The 27,482-nt window shown below is 42.7% G+C and overlaps 3 protein-coding genes across 4 annotated transcripts; 2 read left to right on the forward strand and 1 right to left on the reverse strand.

Annotated features, from left to right (window-relative positions):
* The first annotated feature begins 243 nt into the window (after positions 1-243).
* Positions 244-2,392, forward strand: taf11 (TAF11 RNA polymerase II, TATA box binding protein (TBP)-associated factor). The gene is made up of 6 exons (XM_031845485.1): positions 244-458; positions 703-915; positions 1,045-1,163; positions 1,260-1,347; positions 1,424-1,520; positions 1,644-2,392. The coding sequence occupies exons 2-6, from the start codon at positions 745-747 to the stop codon at positions 1,772-1,774; spliced, it is 606 nt and encodes a 201-aa protein (XP_031701345.1). The 5' UTR covers positions 244-458; positions 703-744; the 3' UTR covers positions 1,775-2,392.
* Positions 2,280-23,477, reverse strand: bltp3a (bridge-like lipid transfer protein family member 3A). 2 transcript variants are annotated; one of them, XM_031845473.1, is made up of 21 exons: positions 23,182-23,477; positions 16,678-16,840; positions 14,537-14,575; positions 14,194-14,285; positions 13,891-14,080; positions 13,504-13,644; positions 13,220-13,390; positions 12,937-13,117; positions 12,644-12,730; positions 11,405-11,575; positions 10,961-11,106; positions 9,681-9,822; positions 9,250-9,443; positions 7,904-9,117; positions 7,583-7,767; positions 7,358-7,497; positions 7,084-7,234; positions 6,647-6,912; positions 6,270-6,378; positions 6,030-6,124; positions 2,280-5,040 (listed from the first exon to the last, which is right to left on the reverse strand). In XM_031845473.1, the coding sequence occupies exons 1-21, from the start codon at positions 23,220-23,222 to the stop codon at positions 4,924-4,926; spliced, it is 4,035 nt and encodes a 1,344-aa protein (XP_031701333.1). In that variant the 5' UTR covers positions 23,223-23,477; the 3' UTR covers positions 2,280-4,923. The 2 variants fall into 2 exon arrangements, with proteins under 2 accessions (XP_031701333.1, XP_031701332.1); XM_031845472.1 differs by lacking the exon at positions 23,182-23,477 and adding an exon at positions 20,008-20,233 and having other exon boundaries at positions 2,281-5,040.
* On the forward strand, positions 21,305-26,663 carry LOC116382431 (protein ILRUN). The gene is made up of 5 exons (XM_031845484.1): positions 21,305-21,546; positions 23,205-23,359; positions 23,481-23,678; positions 23,892-24,217; positions 25,207-26,663. The coding sequence occupies exons 1-5, from the start codon at positions 21,383-21,385 to the stop codon at positions 25,240-25,242; spliced, it is 879 nt and encodes a 292-aa protein (XP_031701344.1). The 5' UTR covers positions 21,305-21,382; the 3' UTR covers positions 25,243-26,663.
* The last annotated feature ends 819 nt before the right edge of the window (positions 26,664-27,482 follow it).

The raw sequence follows: 27,482 nt of genomic DNA on the forward strand, positions 1-27,482 counted from the left end.
GCGATAGCAGACAATAAACAGCAGGAAAGATTGTCTAAACCTCTAAACTGTGATTTAACAGTGTGTTTGCTTTAATAGATAAATCATAGCACTGTATTTATTTTTTTCCTAACAGTTAAAGCACAAATACACAATAAACATCGTGTCTAATGGTAGCCTGTTTAGTACTCTTGATGAATTTCTCTGTGTGTTTATGTCTGCCTGCCTGTGTCCATAAAGTTTGTTCAAAACCGGAAACGGAAACCCGGATAATGCTATCAACAAGCCAGGAGAACCACTCTGGTGTTATCGCTGCTTTAAGACTAAGGAGTTGCTTAAATTAAATATTAGTGCGCAGTGCGGTATCTTTATTTGTTAGCTTACTTCCCCACTAGTGTAGAATACTAAGCTAACGGTATTTTACCTCAACCGGTAGCTTGCTATTAGTGCTGCTTTGTTGACGCCTAGCTGCAGAGAGGGTAAGTGCATGTTGTGTCCATGCTATTTAATATGTAAATATGATTATTAACACAAAGCGTTATACTCTACGTTATACTTTATTGACGCTTCTCAGCTAAAATGCTTCTCAGACGACTATAGATGGTCGTGTAGCTGCAACGCGTTTGCTCCCATCTTGATTTGGGTGACGTTACGTTACAGAAAACAAACGGATAGCTAACTCAGCTAGCGTTAGCCAATGAAGTACCTCCATTGATATTACAGAATCTGAAGCTGTCAGCCAGCGTTGGAGGGACCTGAGTGATTATGGCCGACCCTGCACGGATCAAACCTGAGGCTAAACATGAGAGAACAACGTCTGCTAACGAGGAGCATCCTAAATCAGAGGACACCAGAGATGTATCTGTCACAGCAAAACCTGCAGATGTAAACAAAGAGTCGTCCTCGCAAGATCAGGCCAAAGAGGAGGGGAAAGCTGTGAGTTTTGAAGCTTGGGGCTCTAAATAAAGACTAATGGAGCACCATAACGTTTTCTGTCTTATCAATATTAATGAGCGTATGCAGCTTCACAGAGATCATCTCATTGTTTTGTCTTCCACTGTGAAGGATATGGCAGCTGGGGAAGATGATGAAGAAGGAAGCGCTTCCAAAAGACTGAAGATGGAACCAGAGAAGAAGAAGGAGAGGCGCCAAAAGGTTGACGAGGATGAAATACAAAAGATGCAGTAAGGCTTTCTCACAGAATATTCCAATCCCAAAAATACTTTCAAGTCTCATCCCAGTAAACGGCACGTAACCCCCATGTTCCTCTTGTCTTACAGAGTGTTGGTGTCATCCTTTTCTGAAGAGCAGCTAAATCGCTATGAGATGTACAGACGTTCTGCCTTCCCCAAGGCAGCTATTAAGAGGGTAAGTATTTCTATTTTTCTTTTAATCTCCAAAGCTACTTTATTGGCTCAATGTTTTCTTTTCTTTATTTTTCTAGCTGATCCAGTCCATAACAGGATCATCGGTGTCCCAGAATGTGGTGATTGCCATGTCGGGTATTTCCAAGGTTTTTGCTGGAGAAATAGTTGAGGAAGGTGAGTGTCAGATATACAAAAACAGAGTAAGCTCAGACCAAATGAAAGTACTTTATTTGGGCTTCTCCTTGCAGTTTAAATGTCACTTTTGTGTAGTTCAATACTTTCTCTTTGTCCTCGCAGCATTGGACGTTTGTGAGAAGTGGGGAGAGACACCACCGCTTCAGCCCAAGCATATGAGGGAAGCAGTGAGGAGGTTGAAGAGCCGAGCGCAGATCCCCAACACGAAGTATAAGCAAATTCTCTTTCACTGAGGTACCCCTGCTCTGGATTGCATGGGGCACGTGACTGGGATTCCAACAGTGGTGCCATAGCTTGTGGAAAAACCTGAGTCAAAATCAGTGACCGGAGTATTGAAGAATGGTCAATTCAAGCAAGATCAGGAGGCTCTCTTACATGATATCACAACTGTCTAAGTCCTCTCTGAGCTGCCTTTCACCTCTGTTTGATGCAAATAGTGTGACATTCTATTCATGTATAATTGTTGTAAATACAGTGTTTGTTTTTACTGTTTTGGTCTTGTGCCTCAATTATTTGAAAGAACTGGTGAACTTTGGAGATATTTTGTGTGAATTTTCAATAGTTTGACCCAAAACTGATCCTATTTCTTATTGTATAATCTTTAGTGAGTAGGTGACTGCAATCATTCAGCCCATCGCAGAATTGATTTAGTTTATTTGACAATACTTGATTTGGAAATATGTAGACTTTTTATTTAGGGCAAACTATCGATCACACTACTAAAATAATTGGAGTGAGACTTGAACGCATAACTTGCTGTATATTTTATGACAAACAACGTGGATGCCTTAGAAATGTATTTGTTACACGGAAACATGCATTTTCTATTAAAAACAAAGGCACAACTGAAATGTGTTCAATTAATCATTTATTCTTTCAAAATAGTTCCCACATACTAGCTTTGGTTCACAGAACCAATTTTATATTAGTCTCAACGAAGTGATAAAGACGATACAAAATAACTACACAACTGACAAAAATACTGATTTACATCAAAACGAGTGCAAAATCCAGTGAACTTATCACACAAGTGCAAGTAATTCACAAGGCAAAGTACGCAACATTGCCTCAGGACATGCACCTGCTTTCAGTGGCAACACTTTGCCTGGGTTGAAGTTAGTCTCGCTTCACTCTCCGTCCATCTCTTCCTTTTCGCATGTCTATGAGCAGATGGAACTCAGCACCAGTTTGTCAGCAGGGATGCTACTTCACAGTGAGGCCTGACGGAGGAGAGGGTGGATATAAACTGGGTTTACAGCTACATGTTGCATCCAGCATGGGAAGGCTAACTTCGTACAGCTGTATTTTTGTCTACTAAGGCCATGCAAAAACAAAAACATCAAAAGCTGAAATCACATCTCGAAGTTCTACTGAGGTTAAAGGGCAGTATCTGCATTCTTACACTGGTAGTTAGGTAGGTTAAGTACACAGAAACACTAAAACTTGGTCGACAGGTAAATCACTTTTCTTTGACATTAGTCATCTTGAACACTGAAGAATTCCACATCAAAGATGTGTAGTGTTACTGTTCTTGGTTAAACCAAAACTGTCTTTCTATTGCTTAAATATTTGACATTCCTCTGTACGAATGAAAATCTGTCATTCATAGCTTGCAAGGCAGCCAGAGATGAGAAAGAAAAGATGTTTAAAATATCAAATGCTCTGGCATGTTCAGCCACCAGGGGTCTCCCGAGCACACAATGGGACAATAATGAAAGATAAGCATACCTCCACAGGCACCATTGTAAACCACAGATGTAACAAGATGAGAACATTTGTATGTAAAATGTAGCCGACTGGGCTGTTTCCCTAAAGTATTGGTACAATGAATGTTATACTGTTCAGTCTTTTTGAGGAACAAATCCATCGTTGGAATCCATGCATATAACAGATTTATGTATGGAAAAAAGAAAGTGAAATTTTAACTGGCAAATGGTCCGATAGATCAAATCTGCAGCAGATCAGGATTAAACCCACTGAAAAATGTCAGTTTCTGTAGTGAATTTAGTAATTTACACGACACACTGTGTGCATCAGTCAGTACCACCGCTTTAAAATGCCATTTCCTTTGATTGATATGGCTTCAGTACACCGTAAAGTAACTTTAGTCTAACAACAACAAAAAACACACTTTGACAAATCTGAATAAATACACACGTCAGTGCATGACCACTATATTATACATGACAGATGTGCACAGAGGTAATAACACTAGCAGTCTGAGATGTGTCCAGGCAAACCACATAACAACATTTTAAGGAGATCAAGTATCATAACTCTGGTAGGCGGTATGATCCCATACCTCCTTCAACCAGAGAGTTAGAGTGAAAAGACTAACTCCATTTTCAACACTGGAGCTACTGTGCACACTAATCTCCCCCACTGAGGGAGCGATCCAAAGACGGGCCCATCTCGAGTGGATGTTTGACCACAGAGCACATTGTTCCACAGTACAAATGAAGCACGATCAACGTTTCACCACTCAAAGACGGAGAACACCGGGGAATGTTTCAACCCGCTTATTGAGAACAGTGAGAACTTGATAAGTAACCATTCCACCCTGGTGATAAAGCAACCACGGTGGAAATGAGATGCATCCGTCTCTCAGTGAAAGCAGTGTAGTTCTGCTTCCTTTACAATAATTTTTAAAAAGTGCATCGTTTTCCCTACACATTTTCAACAAGTAACAGCCGATAATATTGTTATAATACTTTCAAATGAAAAGGAACACACACACACCTAACGGAAGTAATCTACCTTATTAAGTCTATTCAGCTTCATGACTTGTCTATCTAGCTTCATGACTTGTCTATCTGTAAATGTGCTACGTGTTCACGAAGCATGCTGGACATACAGTTACGTTGTGTAGAGGGAGCGGCTGACGGACTAAGCAGCTGTCTGGCAGTGTCAGTGCATGTGAAGAGGAGGTTTTTGGCATGTGCTCAGTTCCGTAACACGAATAATGAACCGGAGAGAATTACAGCTCCATGATATTAAACCTTGCATGCTGCATGACACACACTGAAACCACGCAATGAGTTAACTGTCCAGAAATAATCAGGATAATTTGTGTTACAGCAGTGAGGGATATCTAGACTGCCAGATAGAAAGTAGTACCATAATGTAAATGTAAGTTAATTCACTCGGTTCTACTTTTAATAATTGCTATAGGGGATCTTATGTAATGTTATTAACAGTGTGATATAGTAGGAGGCGATCCAAAGCCTCAACTTGGATCCATCTTCTTTTTCGAACATGTCCAATGTCCAGACCTGCTTTTATTGAGTCTTGCTGGTTCCTGACATTCAGCCCGGTACCTCCCATCACCATTCCCCAGCAGGAGCAGTGTTGAAGCAGGGTCACGGGTGAAAGACAGAGAGGCTCAGAGAGCGAACGTGGGGTCATGCTTCCTGACTTCCAGAAGGAGGCGCTCTCTGTCACTGAGGGCCTGGGTGAGAGCAGCCTGGGCATCAGAGAGCTGCGAGTCCAGGGTTTGTCTCTGTAACGGAGTATTGGATTGGTTAGTTCCAGCTACAGCTAATGCACCCTTTGGCAAAGTGCTACACACCAAGTAGGCAGATATCAGATTCTGCCGCACAGCAACAGGTGCGATTACAATATCATTACGCAATCTTGTGTAGGGACACGTCTCTGCGTTGACCAGTAACAGGACGCCAGTATTACGGCTGTATTTAAGACCGACAGAGCAGATCACTGCAGATTTAAACACGAGTAAACCTTTAACTCAGATGAGGTTTGAATATCTAAGACTTGACCCTGTGAAAGTATCAGAGTACAGAGCTACACGCAGCCTCATTGCTGGTACAGTGTTGATATTCATCTTGATAGCCACTAAATTTGTTTACAAGCATTATCTTGATTTCACACTTATTATTAATGTTACACTTGATAGTCACACCCATTACAATACTAAACAAAGAGGTGCTTTTGTTCGTTGGCTCCCTAAGCTGTGATTGGGATATGGACAGGACCAAAGCATGTGATGTTTTGATGTGGGAAATTTGGGTGTGGAAATAGTCTGCGGGATAATGATCAGTAACTACATCAAGGCCTAGAATCTAGTAGATAATATGCTGTGTGGTATATGGCTTTACATGTATATAACCATGTTGTTTGGTCTGTAGAAACAAAAGGACCATAGATGTGTGTGTAATAAAATAAAATCAACAGTGTACAACAATTCATGTACATTTCTTTAAGAAATGTGCCAGGAAATACTGAAATAGTACTCAGGGATAAAAACATATGTGTGGTGGGAAAAAAAGAAAGAGCTACCCGAAGTCAGGGAAGAAATGTGATGTGCTTAATATCATATAACAATGTGCTGTATACTTAAATAAATAGGAAATATCACAGGAGTATGGAGTAGTCAGCCAGTGGGGGGAAAGTAGAAATAGTAGCTACGTAGACATGCGAAGCTGAAGCATATACAGTATATGGTACCAGGTACTGTGTGGTCTCCCCTACCTCGTGCTGCTGTTGAACAGAGCAGGAACGGTTTGGGTTGTTCGGGCCAGCCTCAGGATCACCTGCTGAGGCTTTAGGGGGGTCTGTACCTTCAGCTGCAGTCAAAAAGGAAATGGTGATGATCACTTTCTGTTCAGCAGATGTTGTGAGCTGGAGTATTTGTGGTTTTACGGTTCATGATCCTGCTGATAGTTGGGTGTATCCACAATACGGACGAGTATAAGTTATTTTCTTGCTCACCTCTAAGCCTCATGATGCCATCGTCACCGCGCTCGAGGAGCAGCTGATCTACAATGAACGAGGCTGGGACAGGTTGAGGGGCCGTGGGGTAGATTTTAGGGCTATCATCCTAAAAGAAACAAAAGGAATCCAGACAATGAACCACATACCTCCTTTTACCGCCATTACAGTCGGTCCAAAGCTTCAATTAGAATATTTCAGCAGGATAATCCGCTCAGTATTGCCACAGCGTTACAAGGAGTCCAGGGTATATATACTTAAAACAAACTAAATAGTAGGATTTACAGAGTTGATTATCCTCAAAAGTTAGAAAAATATGCTTATTTCATATACTTCATACTGTTTATAATAATATACAGACAGTATCAACAACCCACCTTCATAGTGATGGTGATGTTGCTTATGTGTATCTTCATTGGCTGACCATCAGCACTAAACTCGTCCTCCAGAAAAGGACCAATGTTGGTCACGGTGGAGGTCAACAACTGTGCCTGGCAGTCTTGCACTCTTATGTCCAAAAAGCCAGAAGACTCAGCCACAGCAGAGTGTCGGGCAGCAGACGGACCCATTTCTGCTCGCATGCACACGACTGGAGAGCCCCTGATACCCTGTCCATGCTGCTTCGGGACTGGTCCGCCTGGAGCTGCAGAAACAAAAGAGGGAAGTCCATCTGTGAGCCACGTGGACACTTTACACTGCAACAAGTTCCCAGCATGCTTTAAACACTGTCACTTGATCAGGTAAAACGGAGAAAATATTTTTCAAGAGCTTGATGATAGGAAGCAAACAGCATGGCAACAATAATCCAAGTTACCCTGTATGAGGCCAGCCAGCAGGTCTGATACCCTGATATTGCCCATCTGCACAGGGCTCAGATTCTGAGCTTCTACAGCCACAACTTGATCTTCTCCCTTGACGTCCATGGTGCAAGCTGTTCCACTCAGGATCAGCAGCAACACTGAGGACTGGAGCAACAACACATCACAATACAATCACATGTAAATATGACTTTGTTCAGGAGAATAATGCAACTCCACTGGCAGATTCCATCTATCCATGAAATCTGCTAGATGAGCTTAGTGACCCACCATATCCTGAGACATGTCCTCAATACTTTGGGACAGAGAGCTGCTGAGGTCCGCTGATGAACCTCCCTCTGCACCAGAGGCTGGGCTGCCTCGGGTGCCTGCAGGAGTGTTGTTGGCACGCATGGACTCCATGCCCGACTCTGGAAACATGAGTAAAACTTATAGTAGGTGTCACCTGTCTGACTCAGAGAAATTGCTTTTGAAATGTTGTCGTGTTTTAAGCACCCGAGTCCATGAGGACAACAAAATTGTCACTGATATCGCTATCCACAGAGAGATTTTCGTCAGGCAGGCTGCCATCCAAGATAGCGCTATCAAAGGAATGCTGGGAAGGCGACTGCTTCATGGATTGGCGGCGCAGGCTGGCAGCCAGAGAGGGGGAGGCGTCTTCTGAACGCTGGACCTGTTCCCTATGAACACACACAAAAACACACACAGAGTTTCTTGAGGGACAGCCAGTAAAAGCATGTGGTGCATAGCACGGGCTCCAGACACACAAATACTATTACATTGCCAACAGCACAGCAGGAGAGCACGAGCACTTACTTTGCCTGCGTACTGAACAATTTGCTCATGCCCGAGCCACGACTCAGCATGCTAAAGGCGTCCTTTGTTATTGAAAACGCCCCTTTGGTCAGGTCCAGCGAAGCACTGATGGCATCTTTGGTTGCATCCTTGGTGACGTTGATGGCGCTGGACAGCTCTCCCTCCAGGCTGAAGTTGGACATTTCGCGGGAGAGTACGGGGGAGTGTCCAGGTGAGAGTGGAGGAGAGAGGACAGTGGTGTCCTGCTGTGTTGTCAAACCATCCCCCTCCAAGCCCTCCTCCACAGCCTCGCATGCCTCCTCCACCACCAAATCCTGTTCATCCTGATCATTCGCAGAGGCAGTATTGAGCGAGGAGATGCCGTTTTCTAACGCGCTGTCCTCCAGCACTGCAGAATGATGAGTGGGGGAGATGTCAGAGTCTGTTATGCTGGGGCTGTCTGTCTCTGGGGTGTGGGGGACCTCTTCCTCAGGCTCTGTGCACACTGGTGGCAACAGGAGACCCAGTTCTGCAGAGTCCACCAGGAGGGCAAGACAAACTGTAGCAGGTTTTGTCTTCTTACCATGAGCCTGCTTAACATCTCGTAGATCCCGGCCCAACTCCGCCCCCAACCGAGCCATGGCATCCTTCATCCTCAGCAGGGCTACATACTGGTAGTGGTTGAGCCACATCTTCACTGGAGTGATGGTGTGGGCCAAGAAGTGGAAAGAGGCAAGAGAAGCCTCTTCCTGCTCTGAGGAAGGCTGGTGGTCTCTGCTGGGACTGGAGGAGGAAGACGATGATCCGTTTTTAAAGGCAGAGGGCTGACACATCCACGCAGACATGGCGAAGGGCTCAACAAAAGGTTGGCTTCCGCCTTTGGGGAATCGCCGAGCTCCATCAAAACCCAGGGTCACACGGGACAGACTGAGAGACCAGACGTCCTGGGATCGCAGCTGCTTTCTGTCCAGAGGTTGGGGCTCGGTCTCCTGAGAGTGCTGGAGGAAGATGGATGGGATGGGGTGGAAGGCACTCTGGTCTCTGGGGTAAGGGCAGGGAGGTGTGTGCTGGAAGAAAGGGCAGCTGGTGAACTTGGTGTAGGTGTTGTTGAGGTCAGCTCTGGAGCCATGGGGGCAGAGGCGAGTGTTACTGAGAACCATCTGGGGTACAGTAACAGAGAGCGACTGTGGCCGCTCCGGATGGTCCAATATGGAAGAATCCAAGGGGATTATCAACTACAGAAAGGAATATAAAAACCATGGATTTACAGACGTTTGTTAGCATTGCAACAAGCGCCGAAAAACAGGCTACACAAATGTGTTTTGAATTTAAAAAAAAGAAACCACTAATATGTAAAAACAGTTCACCTTGAGCTGAGTGGCATCCATGCGGACGTCTACATGCTCTTCAGCCCTGCTGCTGTCTTGTAAATGGTAGAAAGCTTTGACCTGGTCCAGGGTGTGCAGCAGACCTCTGGAAAACAGATTGATCCACAGAACGCTGGCTGGGTCTACACAGAGCTGGAGGCTGTTCAGCTGGGCATACAGGTTGGACGTGGGTACTGGAAGAAGGAAAGAAGGCGAGAGATACCGTCATGTAAATGTACAAAGGCAGAAGCACAAAAAACAGGTCTGTATGACTATACTTAATATAAAAGGGGGTTGTGCATTAATGAAAAATAATGAATGAAAAACACAGTATGTGAGTAAAGCAGAATTACATACATCGCTCATCGTCATACAAAACCTAAACTCGAGAAAGAAAAAAACTAATATGGTTAAATATGTTTGCATTATACCTGAAAAACCTGGGTTGTCAGGAAAGTAGTATTCAGTGAACTGCAGATGAATTGCTGGAACGTTGTCTGGCAAACGCAGAGCTTTGCGGTTGCAGGATAATAAAGACCGGGTCTTCTTGTTTTGCCGGCCTCTTGTAGACACCTGAATGTTGAGTTGTGAATGTTAAATATGGGCTGTGACTTTGCATTTATCTGCTTCTTTAAAGCCACGACAATAAACAAAGAAAAGGGACTCAAGTACTCAACAAAAGCACAAGTGTGTTACACATGACAGAACTAACGCACCTGAGTTTGAACGTCAGTGACTTCCTGTCACAAACCAGAACCAGACACGTACAGAATTTCCCCTTGTTCTATCAAATGGGGAACTACAAGTGTTTTGAACCTAAAATAGCCTTTTCATGATGAAAAGTGAAATGTCCACAGTGCACAACCGGCATGAGTCTGTAATTTGAGGTGGCAGGGGGGTTTCTCAATCTCAGATGAAAGGCACTGGAGTGGCAAAGTGTTTCACTGACACATAAGGCAAAGGTTGTTAGTGCGGCAATCATAACACAATTTTGAATATAACAACAATCAATATAACATATCAGATAGCTCGTCTGAAAGAGACTTTTGTTCCATGTGTAAGGCCCGTCTGGCACTGCTAATTTAACACGTCTAGTTTGAGCTCAGTGAATTAATGAGCACACAACCGCTCATGACAGGCAAGCTAGCCGTGGAGATACAGTTCTGTAGCAGAGCGTGTCCAAGTGAGTTTAAGAAACGTCATCTCAATCAGGCCTCATCTTGATCATGCCTGTTGTCAGTAGTGAAGAAGGCTTAAAGCACTTTGTTGTCACATCGGTTTATCAGCTAATCACTCTATATATGCTTTACACTCACACACACACACATACACACACAATCCAAGGACTGTACTTCTCCTTCACAAGGTAACAAGTGTAAGTTTTTTGTGTGATTTCTTAAGGAGATGATAATGTTGTTGTTGAAATTGTCCCTGTTGTATGATCTACTATAGGTCAACAGTGATGTGGCCGGAGGTTGATGGCTTCCATTTGAAATTTGACAGTTATAAACTCCCATTTCCTCAATATCAACAGCATCTGCGACTGCTTTGTCACCGCTAAAATGTTCCAAATGCAAAGCGACTTCTAGCCTCGTCAGAGGTACTGCCTGACTGCCTCCCTCTGAAGAACAGATGTCCCCCTCAGTCCAATTATGGAAGTAATGCTTCTGGTAGAGTAGGTAAATCAAATCAGTGGGTCGTTAAATCTTGCCTGGTGAATGTCCACGTCATCCATCCTGACCACCACGCAGCTGGATCGCAGCCTCTTCAGTGACGACCCTGAGGGAGCTGTGCCAGAGTTCCTGCTGGACGCCTGCTCGCTGTCAGAGGGGCTCGACTTGGGACTAGACTGTCCATCTGAAGCGTGTGAATGAGAGAGAAAACACTTTGTGACAAGCAGAATGCATTTAGCATCATAAAAATGTTGCTGTGACAGAGCCATGTGTTGATCTGTGTGGGGTCGTAGTTTCATTTTTGCTCCCGAGTGGTATTTTGTTGTGTAATGAAGCCAAACAAGAACATGTTTTACTTCATTACACAGTTTTTGATTGTATTCTGAGTATGAATCTGTGCAGTTTTATCTATGTTTAGCTGTCAGAAAAGAAATAGATGTCCTATAACAAGACAAATCTTCACATGTATTCAGCACTCATACCTTGACCTGTCTTTGCAGAGGAGCCCTTGGTTGACTGGGGCCCCTCAGCGCGTGGCCCAGGGAACCCAGACGCCTCTGCTCTCCTTTGGTACTCCTGCAGCAGTTTCCCCGCCCACTGGGCCTGAGCCTCCATGGCTCCACTGTGGCGTTCCCAGTGTCGACATCCATCAGCTGTAATAAAACAGCAGCAAAAGGGCAGTTATGATTCAGCAACCATTCTAGGCTTAAAACTGATTTCCTCTGAAGAAAACCTGACTTCCTGCTGGATGTATGCTTATATATTTGAGCTCTTTATCACGGGTCCATCAGTGTGATAATCACCCACCACACATCACAAAGTGGATCAGACCGAACCACTAGAGCTGTACCGATTGTCTTTTTTTTTTTTTTTTACATTAAAAGCTTCTATTGAGGTTTTTGTCAGGTGCTCGCCTCCCTTTGTGTACGCTGCGGCGCGGGGGAGGGTAAACTGTTGTTTGGCTGGAGTGAAAATGCTGCTTTTGAAAGGCCAAACGCCAACAAAAACGGATTGAAGCAGAGCGTTTTTGTCGGATAAAAACTTGTTGTGAATTTTGGAAATGTATCACAGTGCTCACTCTGTGTGTGTGTGTGTGTGTGTGTGAGTGAGTGAGAGAGAGATCTGCAAAAAAAAATGTCGGGTGCTCAGACTAAACGCTATACGGACACTCAGCCTACGGTATTATTAACAACAATAATAATTTGGATGTCAACATTATGAATGAAGCTTCAAACTGTTCGATACAGCCCATACGAGCCAAACAACAACTATTCCAGCAGGGGAAAGGTCATGTGTAAAGAGAATTGCAGTGGGAGAGAGATAAACATTAAATCTGGAGTTGGTACTTGGTTGGGTGTTGAGTTCTTTATAATACAAACATATATTTCGGTCGTAACACCCGACAAACCGATTAAACGGGTCCACGGTCTGAGGTTGAGGATCTATTCTATATATAAAGTATTTTACACATGTTAATTTGTAATCAAACAGAAAACTATTGTTTTTTTCAAACATTCACCATAAACAGCTCCAGAGGCAACTCTGCTGCTCTACATTCCACACAATGAAAAACTCTCCCTGGCCATTAGTCTGCCTGAGTAGTACATCCTCCTAACAGCCGGTCCTGAATGAATGCTGTGGTTAAAGTGGGAGCTGGACAGAGCCTCTGGGTAAACTATACTGGAATTATATTCAGAGAAAGGACGAGTCGTCACACTCACCAGGTCTGTGGACGGGATAGTAGTCAAAACCCAGCTTCCTGAACGTCAGCTGCATGGCACCTTGCAAGCCCGGTGGGGGAGCCTCATCTGAGCAATAACACATGCTAGCTGATTAAAAACCATCATGACAGTAATTATCTTTCAAATGCTTAGCAATTCAATGCATTTTAGGGATTACTCCGAGCACAATTGTGGCTTTACGCTGAAGTAAAACAGCACACATACACTTGAGTTACAAGGCAAAGGCTACATGTTGATCGTTTTTGGCACATTTCGTGATATTTCCAACTAACCCTCATCCAGTGAAGAACTGTCGCTGCATATATGCAAGTCCAAACGGGATATGAAGGTGTGGTAAGAAGACTCCTTGACATCATAGAGATCAAAGAATTGACTCATGTTGCTGGGGGTGCCAGTGGGGGCGGGTGGGGTCTCTGTCCAAAGGTTATGGAAGCCAGGCGATGGAGGAGCAGTCTGAAACCGAAATTACCAAGATGATGTGACAAAATTAAGAACTATCTGTCGTGGAAATAAAAAGAAACTTATATCCAGAAATGAGCAGAAAGGAGGCGGGACCTGAAGGGACTCAGCAGTCCTGCTCTTCCTCTGCTGGGTAGACTTCTCCATGGCCTCGCTGAGAGATTTGGCATAATGGATGATGGCTTTGAGCTGAGAGTCCGTCAGCACCCACAACAGGTCGTCCAGGATGAAAAGCAGCTTGGATGCCAGCACGTTACAGTCCTTTATCTAGATAGAACGAGGAATTAAACTTGATCCGTGACAAATAATTAACAATTTAGATGATTTTTAAACCAATTCCCTGACAGAATGGTCTATGAATGGCAGGAATGCAGTCTTACTCTGCGTTTCAGAGCGATGCGAATGCGTCCCTGGTTGGTGATGAGACGTAACGGGGTGCTACCGAGGTCCTGGTCGTTACTCTCAATGGCGTCCGCCTCGATTCTTAGACTCTGCCAGTTTATTTCCTTGAATGTCAAAACCTGATTGAAACAAGAAACATATCAAAACATCAAACCATTCAGCTATTAATAAACACACAAACGCCTTGAGACAAAAAACACACCATGTTCCGACACTTTCATGGAATCAGTATCGGTGTGGAACAGCCAATGTTTATTATTAGACACATAGAGAAAGAAAAGCAGTCGCTTTAAAGTGAATTACAGGAGCTCATTCTGAGAGGTTGTTCATCTCAATATAGTCCGGGGGGGGGGGCTAAAGTGTACCTCTCCTCTCTTTGGGTCGGTGACGCGGGTGTAGCGGAGGTCACTGTGCTGCCATTTGGGGTTGAGGCTGTTGCCTTGTAGCTGCCAGAGCTCGAAGGAGGCGTGGAAGGCACGAGCCTGCACCTTGATGGTGATGGAGTTGATCCTAACGGACATGCCCTCCACCACTTTCTCTGCAAAGCCGTACTCGCTGTGGACACAGGGTGTAAAAGCATGGTCAAAGGCAATGTTCACCGTGTAAATGACTCGGCATGTAGCATTGATCAGATGTGTCGTCTTAACACTAGATTGACGCAGGCTTACCTCTGGCCGGCTGTTATGGCGATAGGAGAGGGGCCGTTAGGTGGACGTGGCTCCTCACACGTCCTCATTTCTACCTCTACCTTATCCAAGAACTGCACAGAAGAAGAAACTGTAATACTCAGCATGCAATGGAGCAAGGATAGATAGAGAAGCAACCTAACATTTACAGATGATAACAAGACAGAAAGCACAATCTATGAAGCAGCAGTGTAACAAAACAGTACAATGACTATGCAGGCAACTGCTAGATTCAGGTCAATAAACATGGATGAAAACATGAAGGGAGAAGCTTAGTGCTGCAGACATGGGCAAGAATTTTGGACAAAAATAACATCATTCTTACCAGACAGATGGGGCTTGTTTTCAACTTTGTCCATTGTATCTAAAAACGACAGGAGAGCGAGGTCTGCAGAGTCAGTCTCAAACACTTGCACCAGCATTCTGCGCTGTTTATCATTCACTGTGTGCACAGTAAACATCAAGCTCCTGCCGCAAGGGCGACAACAATAACTGCCACGCTGTAATATTTGGAGTCATTTCTGCTCAATATATCAAATATCAACTTCAGCTAAGTTATCATTACCATTTACCAAAGGGGGAGAAAGAAAGAAAAAAGAACTACATAGAGTACATAAAAATACCATTATTGAAGTGTTATGAATGATTATAAAAAGACTACAAGTCCCAACAATAGATTACATAAAGGCCCGTCTATAATATGAGTTTACACATGTGGATATGTGGATGGCCTCTGAAGATAGGAAGGCTTTCATTGTAATGATTTGAATAGGGGTAAAGGGACATGGCTGCATCACTGTTTTAACGATACTGTCATATAGAAAGGCCTTTGCTTTCGGGCTATTAAATCACAAAGGCTGCTAAATACTGCATTTACATTCTAAAAGGCCTTTGGCAGGAATTTCCATTTGAACTGACTTTAGCTTCAGACAGTCGAGAGCCTTCGCGCCTTGGTTGCATGACAGGAGGAGAAGTGTGTTATTTGCATAGCAATGAAAACTGATGTTGTGCCTGGAGATGTCTGGAGATGACGGACAATAAATTATTACAACAAGATGTTTAGTTGACAAAAAAAATTGCAGGCAGATTAGCTAAGCTGTACTTTGACCTAAGTGCTATTTTGGATGTTGATGTATAGCGTCTGTAATATTCAACATGTTCACCACTATAGTTCTGCATGCTAACATACACACAAAGTACAGCTGAGGCTGAAGGGAATGTCGTTTCATTTAGTATTTGGTCAAAAACTAAAGTATTGGATTCAAGTGTTGACTAGCTAGTGAGCCAAGAGGAAAGGTCAACAAAGTCAGTCGGGTTCATCCTCTGGAAACCGTGAATGTCTGCACAAAAAACTTCACGTCAATCCACCCAATACTTGTTGAGCCTTTTCAGTCTGGACCTAAGTGGTGGATTGAACAACCCTCACACCGACCGACCCACGCCATCGTCATCCGTACAGCCTTGTTACTAACACGGCTACAACACGGAGATCACGATCCACTTTTAACGGTACTGTGGTGACGGGAGAAAAGGGGAGTGAAACTTCTAAAAAATATAATTTGACTTTATAAAATAAATGATTAAGAGCCTAGTATAGCCCAAGAGTTCAAAATATTTTGGCCTTCATAATAGAGCGTTTTTAAGAGAGGTTAGCCTGGGGCATGTCTAAAAGTAGGAAAGCAACAAACAGAACAAGTGAATTCCAGTAACAGTTGGAAAGGAGAAGTTTTTTTCTCAGCAGTCACTCTGTTGACACCACAAACCTCATTGATAAGAGAAGGCTACGCATGTTACAAAATAAGCAATGGAAACATGGAAAAACTCTCAAATATTGGTGGTGAAAGATACCGTGTCTAACACAATATCACACAATACTGTCCTACAATGTTAGGAACATGTTCGCTTCCAACTTTAAAGCTGCATTAGAAGGACGCTCGAGGCGGTTCAAGAGGTGAAAATATTTACGTAATGTGTAGAATACATATATTGTAGCAATTATACGAATATTATTACTGAATTAAGATCTTAAACATGTAGTATTATTGGTATTATATGGGAACACAAACCAACCATCATAACAGCTCAGTGCACACCAGCCAGTTTATCTCAGGATCACTCCAGCCTCTGGCCTTTTGTGTCCCTGTGAATCACGGCTTGTCGCTCTATCATCAATAACCAGAGCTGGTCTGAACCATCACAACGTCCTCAGTAGTGCCTCTAACAGTGCTTATCCGTGTGGCTTATCTCTATGGACTCTGAATTTCAAAAGCTCTCTCGCATTAATAAACAGAAAAGCTTTGTCTTGTAGGTCATTTGCAGACTTAACAATCACCTAAATGACATGAATGATGTCGTTTTTCTGGACCCGCTTTGTGTTTAAATCGTCTTCTTAGGAACAGGGAGACAGCCGCACCGGTCAGACCGGCTCCACAATCAGGTCTGATGACCCGGTCAATGACAACATACCCTGATGGCGGCTTTGTTGCAGTAGACCCGAGTGACAGCCAGCCAGGTAGGCAGGTCGAGCATGTTCTGCAGAACCTCTTCATCGAGCTCCAGGTTGGACAGCTGCCCCTCCCCCTTCAGCGTGCTGAGGTTGATCTTGTCTGGGGACAGATTCTTGGTGAACCTAAAGGAAAGGAGACCAGGTATAGAGTGAATACTGAATGCGGAGGCGGCAAGTAGAACTTAAACTAAAGGAAAACATCACCTGGGAGTCAGAAATACACAAATACAAATGATGCAGCTTGGCGGTTTGTCATAAGCTTCGAAGAAACGACTACGGCGTCCCAGATCGTATGTTTTTCCTGATTACTTTTAGTGCTGCAGCCGCCCTTACAAAGTACGTACTGCTGCATGTAGCATGCATGAGGATTGGGACGTACTACTTCGTCATATCATTGCATTTTGAACTTGAACATCCCCTGTGCAGAGGATTGTGGGACCGAATAGCCAGAAAAGCTTGCATACTGCAAAATGCCACCGGATGCATTGGGGCATCCTTTTATTTTTGGCATTCTGCATTTGAAAGACTATGTATTGGGACATCTTTTTTTTCTGGCACACAACGTATCATGAGAGTAAAAATAGTACAGAATCCCCGCTTTTTATATTTTTTTCCAATGTCTTATGTATGAAAAGACCCAAAATGAGCACTGTAAGCACACTACTTGAAGACTATAAGCAAATTGTCTAAACTGCATTTGTACGGGAATGACTCTGTCCTCTTTGATCCATACCAGCGGTCGATCACTGTAACCGTGATAACTATAAGCGGACTCCACTGTAGTGCAACTGAATGAGTCATCCTGACAAACTGAAGCGGCCTCCTTACGAGAGCCACACAGCTGTACTCCTCATCTAGGTTAACATCTCCGAGGGTGCTAACGTAGCGAGCTCCAACAGCCAGGAGAAGGCTACACACAGGGTGAGTTCAGCAGCCACCACAGCAAATCAATTTGTCGAGTATTTTCATTTTACATTCACCACATGATACCAATACTGATCTGGCAAATCCATGACATTTTGTATGTCTCACAGTTTGGTTAACAATGTTAAACAGATGAGGCGACTTGTGAATGTGGTCAGATTTGTCAAAATATTTGACATTGTTTCACCATCCTGTAGCCGATAATCCAGTCAAAGACCCTCCCTCTGACACTGAGCAACAAAACAAGGGCTCAACACTTTCACTGTGAGCAAAACTCGGAATGTTGCTTTCATTTCACCTCAGCAGCACCCCCCCCCCCTCCTCAAGGCCTATAATGAGTCATGCTTGAGGGTTAAATCTAGTTCACAAGTCTGAAAATATCCAACAGCTATTGTACACCATCATGCATTTCATTACATTTTCCTTTTGGATTGGCAGAATATAAAAGGAGTGATTTGCTGGTATTAATAATTAAGAGCTACATTAGGGCAAAGACCACTGAATAGTGGTTCTATTATTGAAAGAAAAACAGCAATATAGGTTAATTACTCAGATTAGCCTGGCTCAAAGAGCTTTCCAATGCCAAGAAATAAGTCATTGTACAAACTCTGCCAAAAGCACAACTGTTTGGTTTTACAATTAAACAATACCAGGATCTTACTCAGACGATTAGGCCGAAAACAACAGAATCACCACTGAAGTGGTCGATTTAAATCCAGCAATCCCTCAGTGGTTGAAGGAGTCCACTGTGTGTATACACAGCAAGACATACAGTGGATATTATGAACTTCATTCTAGCCATCAACATGAATGCATCGCAGGTACGTGTGGGTTCAAACTGAGGATACGATCTTGTCATCACCCTGCCCGGCTTAAAATAACAACACTGACGTATGAAAACCTGCAACACTGAGTCAGATCCTTAAGAGATAACTGCTCAGACGCTAAAGACAATTTCCCACCAGCTATGGTCAGCAACATTAATGTGCTTACATGTCTTCGTGTCCACTGTGTCCTGTCTGGTGCAAAAAAAATAATTTTAATTATTTAGAAGAGTCCTGAGCAGCAGCATCACGTATGGAGGAAGTAAGAGCAGAGAGCATGCTGCAGCTCTGGAGAGGATGCTGAAGGTGACGGGAACACAACATGTGTGTACGTACAGCAGGGGGCCGGATTGAATGAATGTTGCTGGGGGAAAAAAAATTTAAAAAAATCAGACAGTGATGAGACTAAAACTACAGTAGCATTACAACTACAGCAGCATTAAAACTAAAGAAAGCCTTCTTTAGTACCCTGATGCATTTTTGTGTAAAGATGTAAAAGCTAAAAATAACTCCTCCATAACTTTTCATATCTAGAATCTTTGAGATAGATAGATAGATAGAGTCACGGGCATGATGGAGGACTCAAGCACAGACAGTCAGATGTAGTGAGAAAAAGGGTTTTAATGACTCATGAACGCAACAGGGAATCCAAGGACAAGACAAGAGACGAAACCCGGCAGGACGAGGCAGGGCAGACAGACTGGGAAACCTGGAATAGGACGAGCAAAAACAGGTGGGTAGACATGAACAATGACCTGGCAGTGTGTGACTGAGAGACGGGGGTTTATAAAGTGACTTGAACAGGTGAGGAGAGTTGTGCTGATGAGGGAGTGCTTGATTACTGATCAGGGACAGGTGAAGGGAGTTGGACTGGTGCTGAGGGAGTGGCTGAGTTAGACTGGTGCTGAGGGAGTGGCTGACAGGTAGAGTGAGGAGCTACAGAAAAACACACACAGAACACACAAGGCAAAGCCTGATCGTGACAGACAGATAGATAGATAGATAGATGTGGTCTGAGTGGGAGAAAATAAGAAAAGATGCAACTTCGGATAACGTTACAGCCTTTTCACCTTTCCATTTTTTAATAAGTTATTTACTGTAGGGCCCTAGACCACTTAGTGACATAAAATGACAGAGTAAGCAGTTGGGCACAGTGCAGTAATGGAAGCTGTGAGGCTCATTGAATGTAACATACCAGCTTTCTAAAGCAACCATTAAAGGCAGTCTGTAAGCTTAACGCAGTGTTAAGAACACGTGCAAACAGCTGGGGGAGGAATTTGGTTAAGGTTTATTAGTTAGTGTCGTTCAGAAGTGGCTTGCTGCGTTCACTGCCCATGCATGTGCAGTCTCCTAACGTTATTCTCGTGTGGCCGTTACAACATGTAGCGTTGAGCTGGTTGGTAACCAAAGTGGAAATCAATGTAGCAACAAAACAGGCACTAGCGTTAGCTGTGTGTTGTAGGCAGTAACGTTAACGGTAAATCCATCACCCATCCGGGGCTAAGTGTGGCTAACACAAAGCCACAAAATAATGACACTTACCTTGACAAATGTTTCAAAATTTGCTTTTTAATGATTCCGGCCATTTCTGTTTAGCGTCCAGTGTCGTGCAGAAAACAGCAGTTTTCCCCCACTGAAATAAACATGTAGCGGTACTAGCTTCCAGGCACCTCTCTGTTGTACACAGCCCGAGCTGTGTGCATCTTTTTAGCCGCTGCAGGCACAGCCTAGCTGCTGCTTTGCTAAACACCGGACGGCGAACTGGCTACAACGGACTAGAGCATCCACAACGACGCAATAGCGCCATCTGCTGGATGTGGAGGGGAGAGCAGGTGGGCGGCAGTGCAGCGGAGGTTTAAATGAACCAATTACAACTAAATATCTACAAATACAATGAGACTTCACAAATGACACGCTGTGCAAGTTGTGATGTTACTCACTTTATTTAATCACGTAGTCTAGGTGCACGGTAAATAAATACATGCTAAGTTTTAAGTTTCAAGATATATTTGTGACATACTTTATATATCTGTACATTGACATAAATAACAATAGATTATCAAATATAAATACAAAAACATTTCACATAACAAAAGATAAAGTACAAACAGAAGGATTACATGTGGTGCAGTATGTTACATTAAATATGATAAAAATATACATTTAATTATCTTTTAATAGATTGTCTGTTTGGTTCATCTTTGCACTACTGGTAAGTTAATTAATTTATATTATATTATTCTATTTCATTGTATATATTGTGCATTTTTATACTTAATATTTTCTTATTTTTTACTCTGATTGCTTAAATATATTTTTGCTGCTGTAGCAAACAAATTTCCCCTTGCGGGATGAATAAAGTATCTATCTATCTAAGGACAATGTGTTATCTAGTTTCACTATCAAGATACCTTTTTCAAGAGAGACCAGCCAAAATAAAATTAAAATCAGACCTTTTTTTTTTTTTGCTAATAATTATCACTGCAAATTCAAATAGGTTTACTGTATTTAACATAATATTTTACTATAAACACTAGCAGAACTAATAACACTGCTCGATTTCCTGTGTTGAAATACAATTATTGTAAAAGAAACAAACAACTCTAAATAGGCTGGGGCCAATGGAAGATATTTTACAATATTTGATTTTATATTTTGCAAATTTAACACACGTGATATATTTGATGGTATTATTAATTTATTATTACATACTATCATTATGACATACTATCATTACTGTAATAACACACCTAGTATAAAAGTAGTGTTTTCTTTTCCCCTGCAGGCCTGTTGCTCATAGGCACAAAACACAATCATGTGACATGCGCACTCGGCCCTGTTGAGTTTGTTATGACAAGTCGAGGCCTCGGACTAAATTAGGAGCGAAGCCCCCTGTCTCTGTCTGGGCGAATCCGTGATGGAAGGCATGGACCTGGACCTGGACCTGGACCAGGATCTCATGCAGAAATTCAGCTGCATGGGTACAACAGACAAAGATATCTTAATTTCGGAATTTCAGAGGCTCCTCGGGTTCCAGCTAAACCCCGCCGGATGCGCCTTCTTTCTGGACATGACCAACTGGTGAGCGCGAGGATGCGTCTTGGCCTGCTGTGTGGTTATTGTTAGGACGGTTGGCACTGTACGGTTCTACTAGCTAGCTTTTCTAACCGGCAATTATTCTCGTACAAAATATACATGTCGTCGGTAAAACAAGGGAAGGGAATCATAAAGGAGCGTTATCCTTCATTGTGACAGAGCCATAGCGTTTCCGTTAGGTATGTTTACGTGGGTACAATGACAGCTAACGACGTTGTAGTAACGTAACTACCGTTAGCGTTAGCTGAGTCACCGTGTGTCCGACTTTTTATCGCGTGTGAGGGGACACAGTGGAAAGCTTAGCTTATAGCGCGTGATGTGATATAAATACTTATACGATAAATAAACGGTAGTGAACACACATCGAGTTCACATCGATGCTGGTGTCTGTTTATTTTGAGTGAAAACACATGAAAGTACTTTTATAAATGAACGTTAGTCGCCACTTTTGTGCAAGGTACTAGGTACTATCAGGTTAGCCGTGGTACATAACTGGTAATTAAAAGTTTAAAAATATTTCCTTACAGTATGTTAACTGCTTATTGTGTCGTCACTTTCACATATCGACAGCCGTTAACGTAACGTCTCACTCTTTTGACGACAACCACAGTGGTTTATTACGTAACATTTAACGTCTGCTAAGTGTAGCTCAAAGCTCATCATACGTTAGTGGCGCATGTCTGGTTAATTTTTACCTAACTGTGCCTGGACAACGTGTATTATGTATTTTTCACGTAACGTTACTGTGAATACTTCTCAAAATACAGTTACAGTGCTATACGGCGATATATTCAACGGTATAAATTGAAACCGTGTGTGAAAAACTACAGAGAAAAGGTCAAATTTAAGTCTTAATGTTTCAGCGCATGTGCAGTATTAAGTTAATGCAGGCCTATGGACGATAACAGAGAGCTATGGGCAGCAGTGGAGGGTGTAGTAGTAACACGTGATGTGCTATTCTGCAAGGCGTTTCTAAAAATACAAAAACTGCTGGTTTATGCATGACACGGGAAGCACCCATTCTTATTCTTCGAATCTCTGTGGAATTGTAGACAATATACGCATTTTGAACCAGTCACAAAATGCCACAGAGCGATGTTATGAAGTAAATATTGTAGTACAAACATATCTTCTCTTGTAGATTTTATTTAGTCAGGGACCGAGATTTATTCCCAGGCCCTTGGTACGAGTCTCTCTTTCTTTTTCTTGAATAACTACAGCTTCCATGGTTATTCGACAGTATACCAATAACTACTGGATATGTTAAGGGCAGAAACAATTGATATTGTTTGTCAAAATATGTTAGAATCAGGGTTATTGCTAAGTAGGTTTTCACATACACAACAGTTGTCTTGATGCGTAACAATAAACAGAGGAAATAGGATTTCAAAAAGTCAATAATAAGATATAGGAAAACTACTGTAAAAATATACACAATTGATTTGTTTTTCAAATTAAAAAGCAGTATAGTTTGTTGAAGGAATTTGCTAAATATTGACCAGAGAATGTGGCCATATGTGGCCTGAGGTTCATTCATATCTGTGCAAACTGCAGTTGAATAACTGGGTTTCCCCTGCAAAAATCACACGTCATACTCCAATATATATCTGTACTGATCACCTGGATTTCTGCCTTTGTCCCAGGAATTTACAAGCAGCCATCGGAGCCTACTACGACTTTGAGAGTCCCAACATCAGTGCACCGGGCATGTCCTTTGTGAGTGACGTGACGATCGGCGAGGGCGAATCAGTCCCACCGGACACACCTTTCACAAAGACCTGGAGAGTACAGAACACGGGTAAGTCTGCTTGAATAATAAGACTGATCACAGAGCCGACAGCAGACCCTGAGAGTTAGAACTATTTACACCCGCAATGTCGAGTTCAGCATAGTTTTCTGTGTGTGTGTGTGTCTTCCAGGTGCAGAGTCATGGCCTCCGGGGGTTTGTCTGAAGTACGTTGGCGGAGATCAGTTCGGTCACGTAAACATGGTGATGGTGCGGTCTCTAGACCCTCAGGAAATGGCTGATGTTAGTGTGCAGATGCAGAGCCCTGCCTCTCCTGGCATGTACCAGGGCCAGTGGAGAATGTGCACAGCCACCGGGCTTTACTATGGAGGTGAGGACAGACAACTTTACACACTACAAAATTGATTCATTTTCCAGCTTCTCAAATGTGAGGATTAGCTGCTTTCTGAACATGAACCACAGCTCACTGGGATTTTTGAAGACTGGTTCGTGTATTATTTTTGTGGGTAGCTAAGCGTTAGGTATTGTAGGACAGTGGTAGTGGCATTGTGTGTTACACCACGCCGTTCATTTCTTTCGACAGATGTCATTTGGGTGATCCTGAGCGTGGAGGTCGGAGGGCTCCTTGGCGTCACGCAGCAGCTGTCCTCTTTTCAAGCAGAGTTCAACACCCAGCCTCACCGCAGCCTGGAAGGAGACTACAACCCGTTCGCCTCGCCGGAGAAGAGCAAGTGCCCCAACAGCAACAACAACAGCCTCCATGATGCCAGCGGTCACATGGTCACAGAGGAACATTGGCAGGGAAGCCCCGACCAGCTGCAGCAAGATCAGAATGGACTTTCACACAACTCTGTGGATATAGTAGCAAGTAGTCTACAAAGCAATCTATCAGTAGTCTCTTATAACCAGGTAAGACATATCAAAGGGCAGGATTCTCCATATTAGTCAATCATGGTTGAGGGTGTTATCTTCAAATTTCTATCAGAGATTGAAAGCCTTCTATAATTAACAAAGAGATGTAATCTATAAATACAAAGTTGATTGTAAGGATATTTCTCAAATGCATTGTAGATGCATTTAAAATTGTGTGAGTAGGGGCTGCGGTATTAGATAAATCAGGTCGCTCATATTACATTCTAACCATATTAACCTGAAGCTGCAGAGACGGTAATTCCTTCCATTTTAAACTGATCTTTTAATGAACTCTTTACAGCCACACTAGCGGATTTGTGAGGCTATAATTTGGCACAGTTGAGATTTGAGATAGATGCTAAAATGCTGACGTTGAGCATATTATTTACCAGGTTTATTATGTCAGTTTAGCCTTTTAGCATGCTAACATTTGCAAATGACTACTAAACACAAAGCACAGCTCAGGTTGATGGCAATGCCATTCATTTATCAGGCATTTGGTCATCAACCAAACCTGCTATCATGGCTAAAAACACCTAATAATGTACAGAAATAAAGACCAGCGTTAGTTGTGTCGTGGATGAGTGTACAAGGCAACAGGATTGAGGATGCAAATGCAGAACAGGGCAAAGAAAGGGTGCTTTAGTAAACCAGAGTTCAAAAAAACAAGCTTACAGTTAGTCACGAGAGAGTCCAAACAAGCAAACAAATCCAGAGGGTTGAGGAGAGCTGGAACACAGACATGCACAACGTGAGAAACTGGTCACATATACTGATGAGACCGTCAGAGGCAGGTGTGTCAGGTGGGGATGATTTGGGAGTCTGAGGGCATCTGGTGGACAGGTGGAGGAAGGCAGGTGGGAAGTGTCTGGAGGCAGGCCGAGCAAAATAAAAACAAGCGAGGCAGCCGTTTGAGCGGTAATTTAGCAGGTGAAATTGTACACTTCAAGACTAACTTTGTTGTTAATCGTGTCTCTTGATTACAGGGTATACAGGAGCCCTATCCCTTCGGGCACTCTTAAAGCATGGGACTTGTCACAGTGAAGCAGCACTAAACCTCTGGAGTCTGTCACACCGATGAGAGAGAGAGAGTAGCCGGTCGAGAGTGTGACGATTCAAAAACACTTTATGCAAAAGCCCAGCTACACTCTGAGGAACCAGAGGCCAACGCTCCCCGACGTGCAGCTCAACCAACATCCCACAAACCCACCGTATGCACGTGTGAATGCTAACTTAAAAATGAGTGCTATGAGTCTTTCGAGTGGTGACTTTTTTTTCTTTTTTCAGATTTTCCGTTTTTTGTTTTCAGTTGTCAAGAGTGCAAAATGAAACAATGATGGCGGGGTGTGTGTGTATTTGTGAAATTGTGTGTGCATTGTGCAACCCGAAAGAGAGACTATGGAGGAAAAGCCATTTATTTTGCCAACTGATTCTCCAGTTTCTGCTCTGACTCTTGGTATATTGATCGGGTTTCTGCACCTGTTCACCCTGTAACTGACTCTGATACTATTGGCGTCTCTGAAACAAACCATTCGATATCATTATTTGCTTTTTATATTCATTTTTTAACAGAATGGGGACAGACACATCCTTCAGAATTATATATCTTTAGCTCATTCAACATGACTGGTGCATTGTGGGCAATCATTTCTATGCTGTCGTAGAACCAGCAATTCTAAACACCTGCAATTGTACTGCACTGGAGGGAGTCGGACATTACTCTAACACAGAAGGTAAAATCAGCACTGATAAGCAGAACTATTTCATTTCTCAGAATGGCTCCTATGATTTCTTTAGTAAGACTTAAAAATTGTACAGAAACATTTTTCTCTAAAGCTTTAGAATCTGGAGCCAACATGCTGAAGGTTGTTTTGTTTCCACACATGAATATAGAGTCGTTGCTTTGCATCTATACAAAGCTTTGACATATTAGCAGAGTATTCATTATTAGTATTAAAGCAGTATTAGAGATTTCCCCACTTATTGTCTGAAGCTAAGAGTTAGTGTTGTCTTACATGCTTGCATTAGAATAAAATAAATCACAGGATTAATGCACAATATGACACAAGACATTGAACTCAAGCCATACGAACAGCGGTAAAAACAACGTTGCGTTATTAAAACGTAAATGTCCCTTTTCCTTTTAAAGCTGTCTTGGAGTTGCTTTTATCACATTAAGTTGAATGTATTTGATGAATGTAGAAGAGGATAATGTTTATTCATTTACCCAAAGATTTGACTTTGTATATTTGCATTGAACTGGCCGTTTTATTTATGTAATTATTGTTCTGAATATTCCCGTCTATGGTTGAAATTATGCTTGGAATGTTCCACATTAGAGTCTCCAAATTCTCTCACTGATCGTCGATGAGCTTTCTAAAACACATTCGGTCCTGTTTGATCCTTTCAGACTTAACTGCACCAGTAAAAATATACAATGAAATGACGGACTTGTGTTGCTGCATATTTACTCGCACCAACTGGCTGATCTATGCACTGAGCGACGCGACCTCCACGGGGAGGCCCGCACAGTTAAGTCCTGAAGGCTTTTTATCGACTCTGTGATTTTATCTCATCGTCCACAGCCAGCGTCTAAGACTCCCCCCCCGACAGGTAAACACCCTTTTTATTGAGGCTACCCATAAGCTCCGGCGCTACTGAGCTCTGACAACATTACAATAACGCAACATGTCCCCTGGAGCTCTGCTCATTACCTGTTAATGACAAATATTTCTCACAGCCGTCAAAGGCATTTGCTGTCGATGCCAATTCATCATTTTGTTGTCGTAATGTCTCCCTGAGGTTTCCACTGACTGCAGAATGAATCAGTTGGCATTAGAACTCATCCAACAGCACATCAATGAGGACAAGGAAGCGCAACCAGATGAAAGCTTTTCTTTCTGTGTGTTTGATGAATGTTTGAATGATTAAATTATCACTGAAAACAAAGTATTGGCATTTGTCTCATTTTGTTTTCACACAGAACAGCTTTTATATTTTCCTCGTGTGTTTTCTTCATTCCACACAGTCAATTATGGTTCCATTTATATACTTTTTAACCTCCACTACCTACAACATGTGTGCTCTGCTCTCGGTTTTCTTTTTGACTTTTAAATCTAACAAATTGCCGTCTGTTTGCATTCTTTAGTGATGTCATTGCATTTCAAGTGGAAATGTTTTAAGTCACTGACATACAGCAGCTTTACCAAATGTTCTTGTAAACTGCTGTGAATGCTTTTATCCATTCACTATTTTACTAATT

The sequence above is a fragment of the Anarrhichthys ocellatus genome, unplaced genomic scaffold (genome assembly GCF_004355925.1).
Source record: "Anarrhichthys ocellatus isolate YVR2014 unplaced genomic scaffold, GSC_Weel_1.0 scaffold5, whole genome shotgun sequence".
NCBI lineage: Eukaryota > Metazoa > Chordata > Actinopteri > Perciformes > Anarhichadidae > Anarrhichthys > Anarrhichthys ocellatus.

Coding starts and splice junctions, on each gene's coding strand:
- bltp3a (XM_031845472.1), bottom strand. CDS start 20,051: ATGGCCGGAATCATTAAAAAGCAAATTTTGAAACATTTGTCAAG. Junction 11,576..12,643: donor CTATCCCGTCCACAGACCTG/GTGAGTGTGACG, acceptor GTTTTATTACAG/CTGATGGATGTCGACACTGG. Junction 7,768..7,903: donor TTGTTCAGTACGCAGGCAAA/GTAAGTGCTCGT, acceptor GTGTGTTCATAG/GGAACAGGTCCAGCGTTCAG.
- LOC116382431 (XM_031845484.1), top strand. CDS start 21,383: ATGGAAGGCATGGACCTGGACCTGGACCTGGACCAGGATCTCATGCAG. Junction 23,360..23,480: donor CTGGAGAGTACAGAACACGG/GTAAGTCTGCTT, acceptor TGTGTCTTCCAG/GTGCAGAGTCATGGCCTCCG. Junction 24,218..25,206: donor CAGTAGTCTCTTATAACCAG/GTAAGACATATC, acceptor TCTTGATTACAG/GGTATACAGGAGCCCTATCC.
- taf11 (XM_031845485.1), top strand. CDS start 745: ATGGCCGACCCTGCACGGATCAAACCTGAGGCTAAACATGAGAGAACA. Junction 916..1,044: donor CCAAAGAGGAGGGGAAAGCT/GTGAGTTTTGAA, acceptor TCCACTGTGAAG/GATATGGCAGCTGGGGAAGA. Junction 1,348..1,423: donor CCAAGGCAGCTATTAAGAGG/GTAAGTATTTCT, acceptor TTATTTTTCTAG/CTGATCCAGTCCATAACAGG.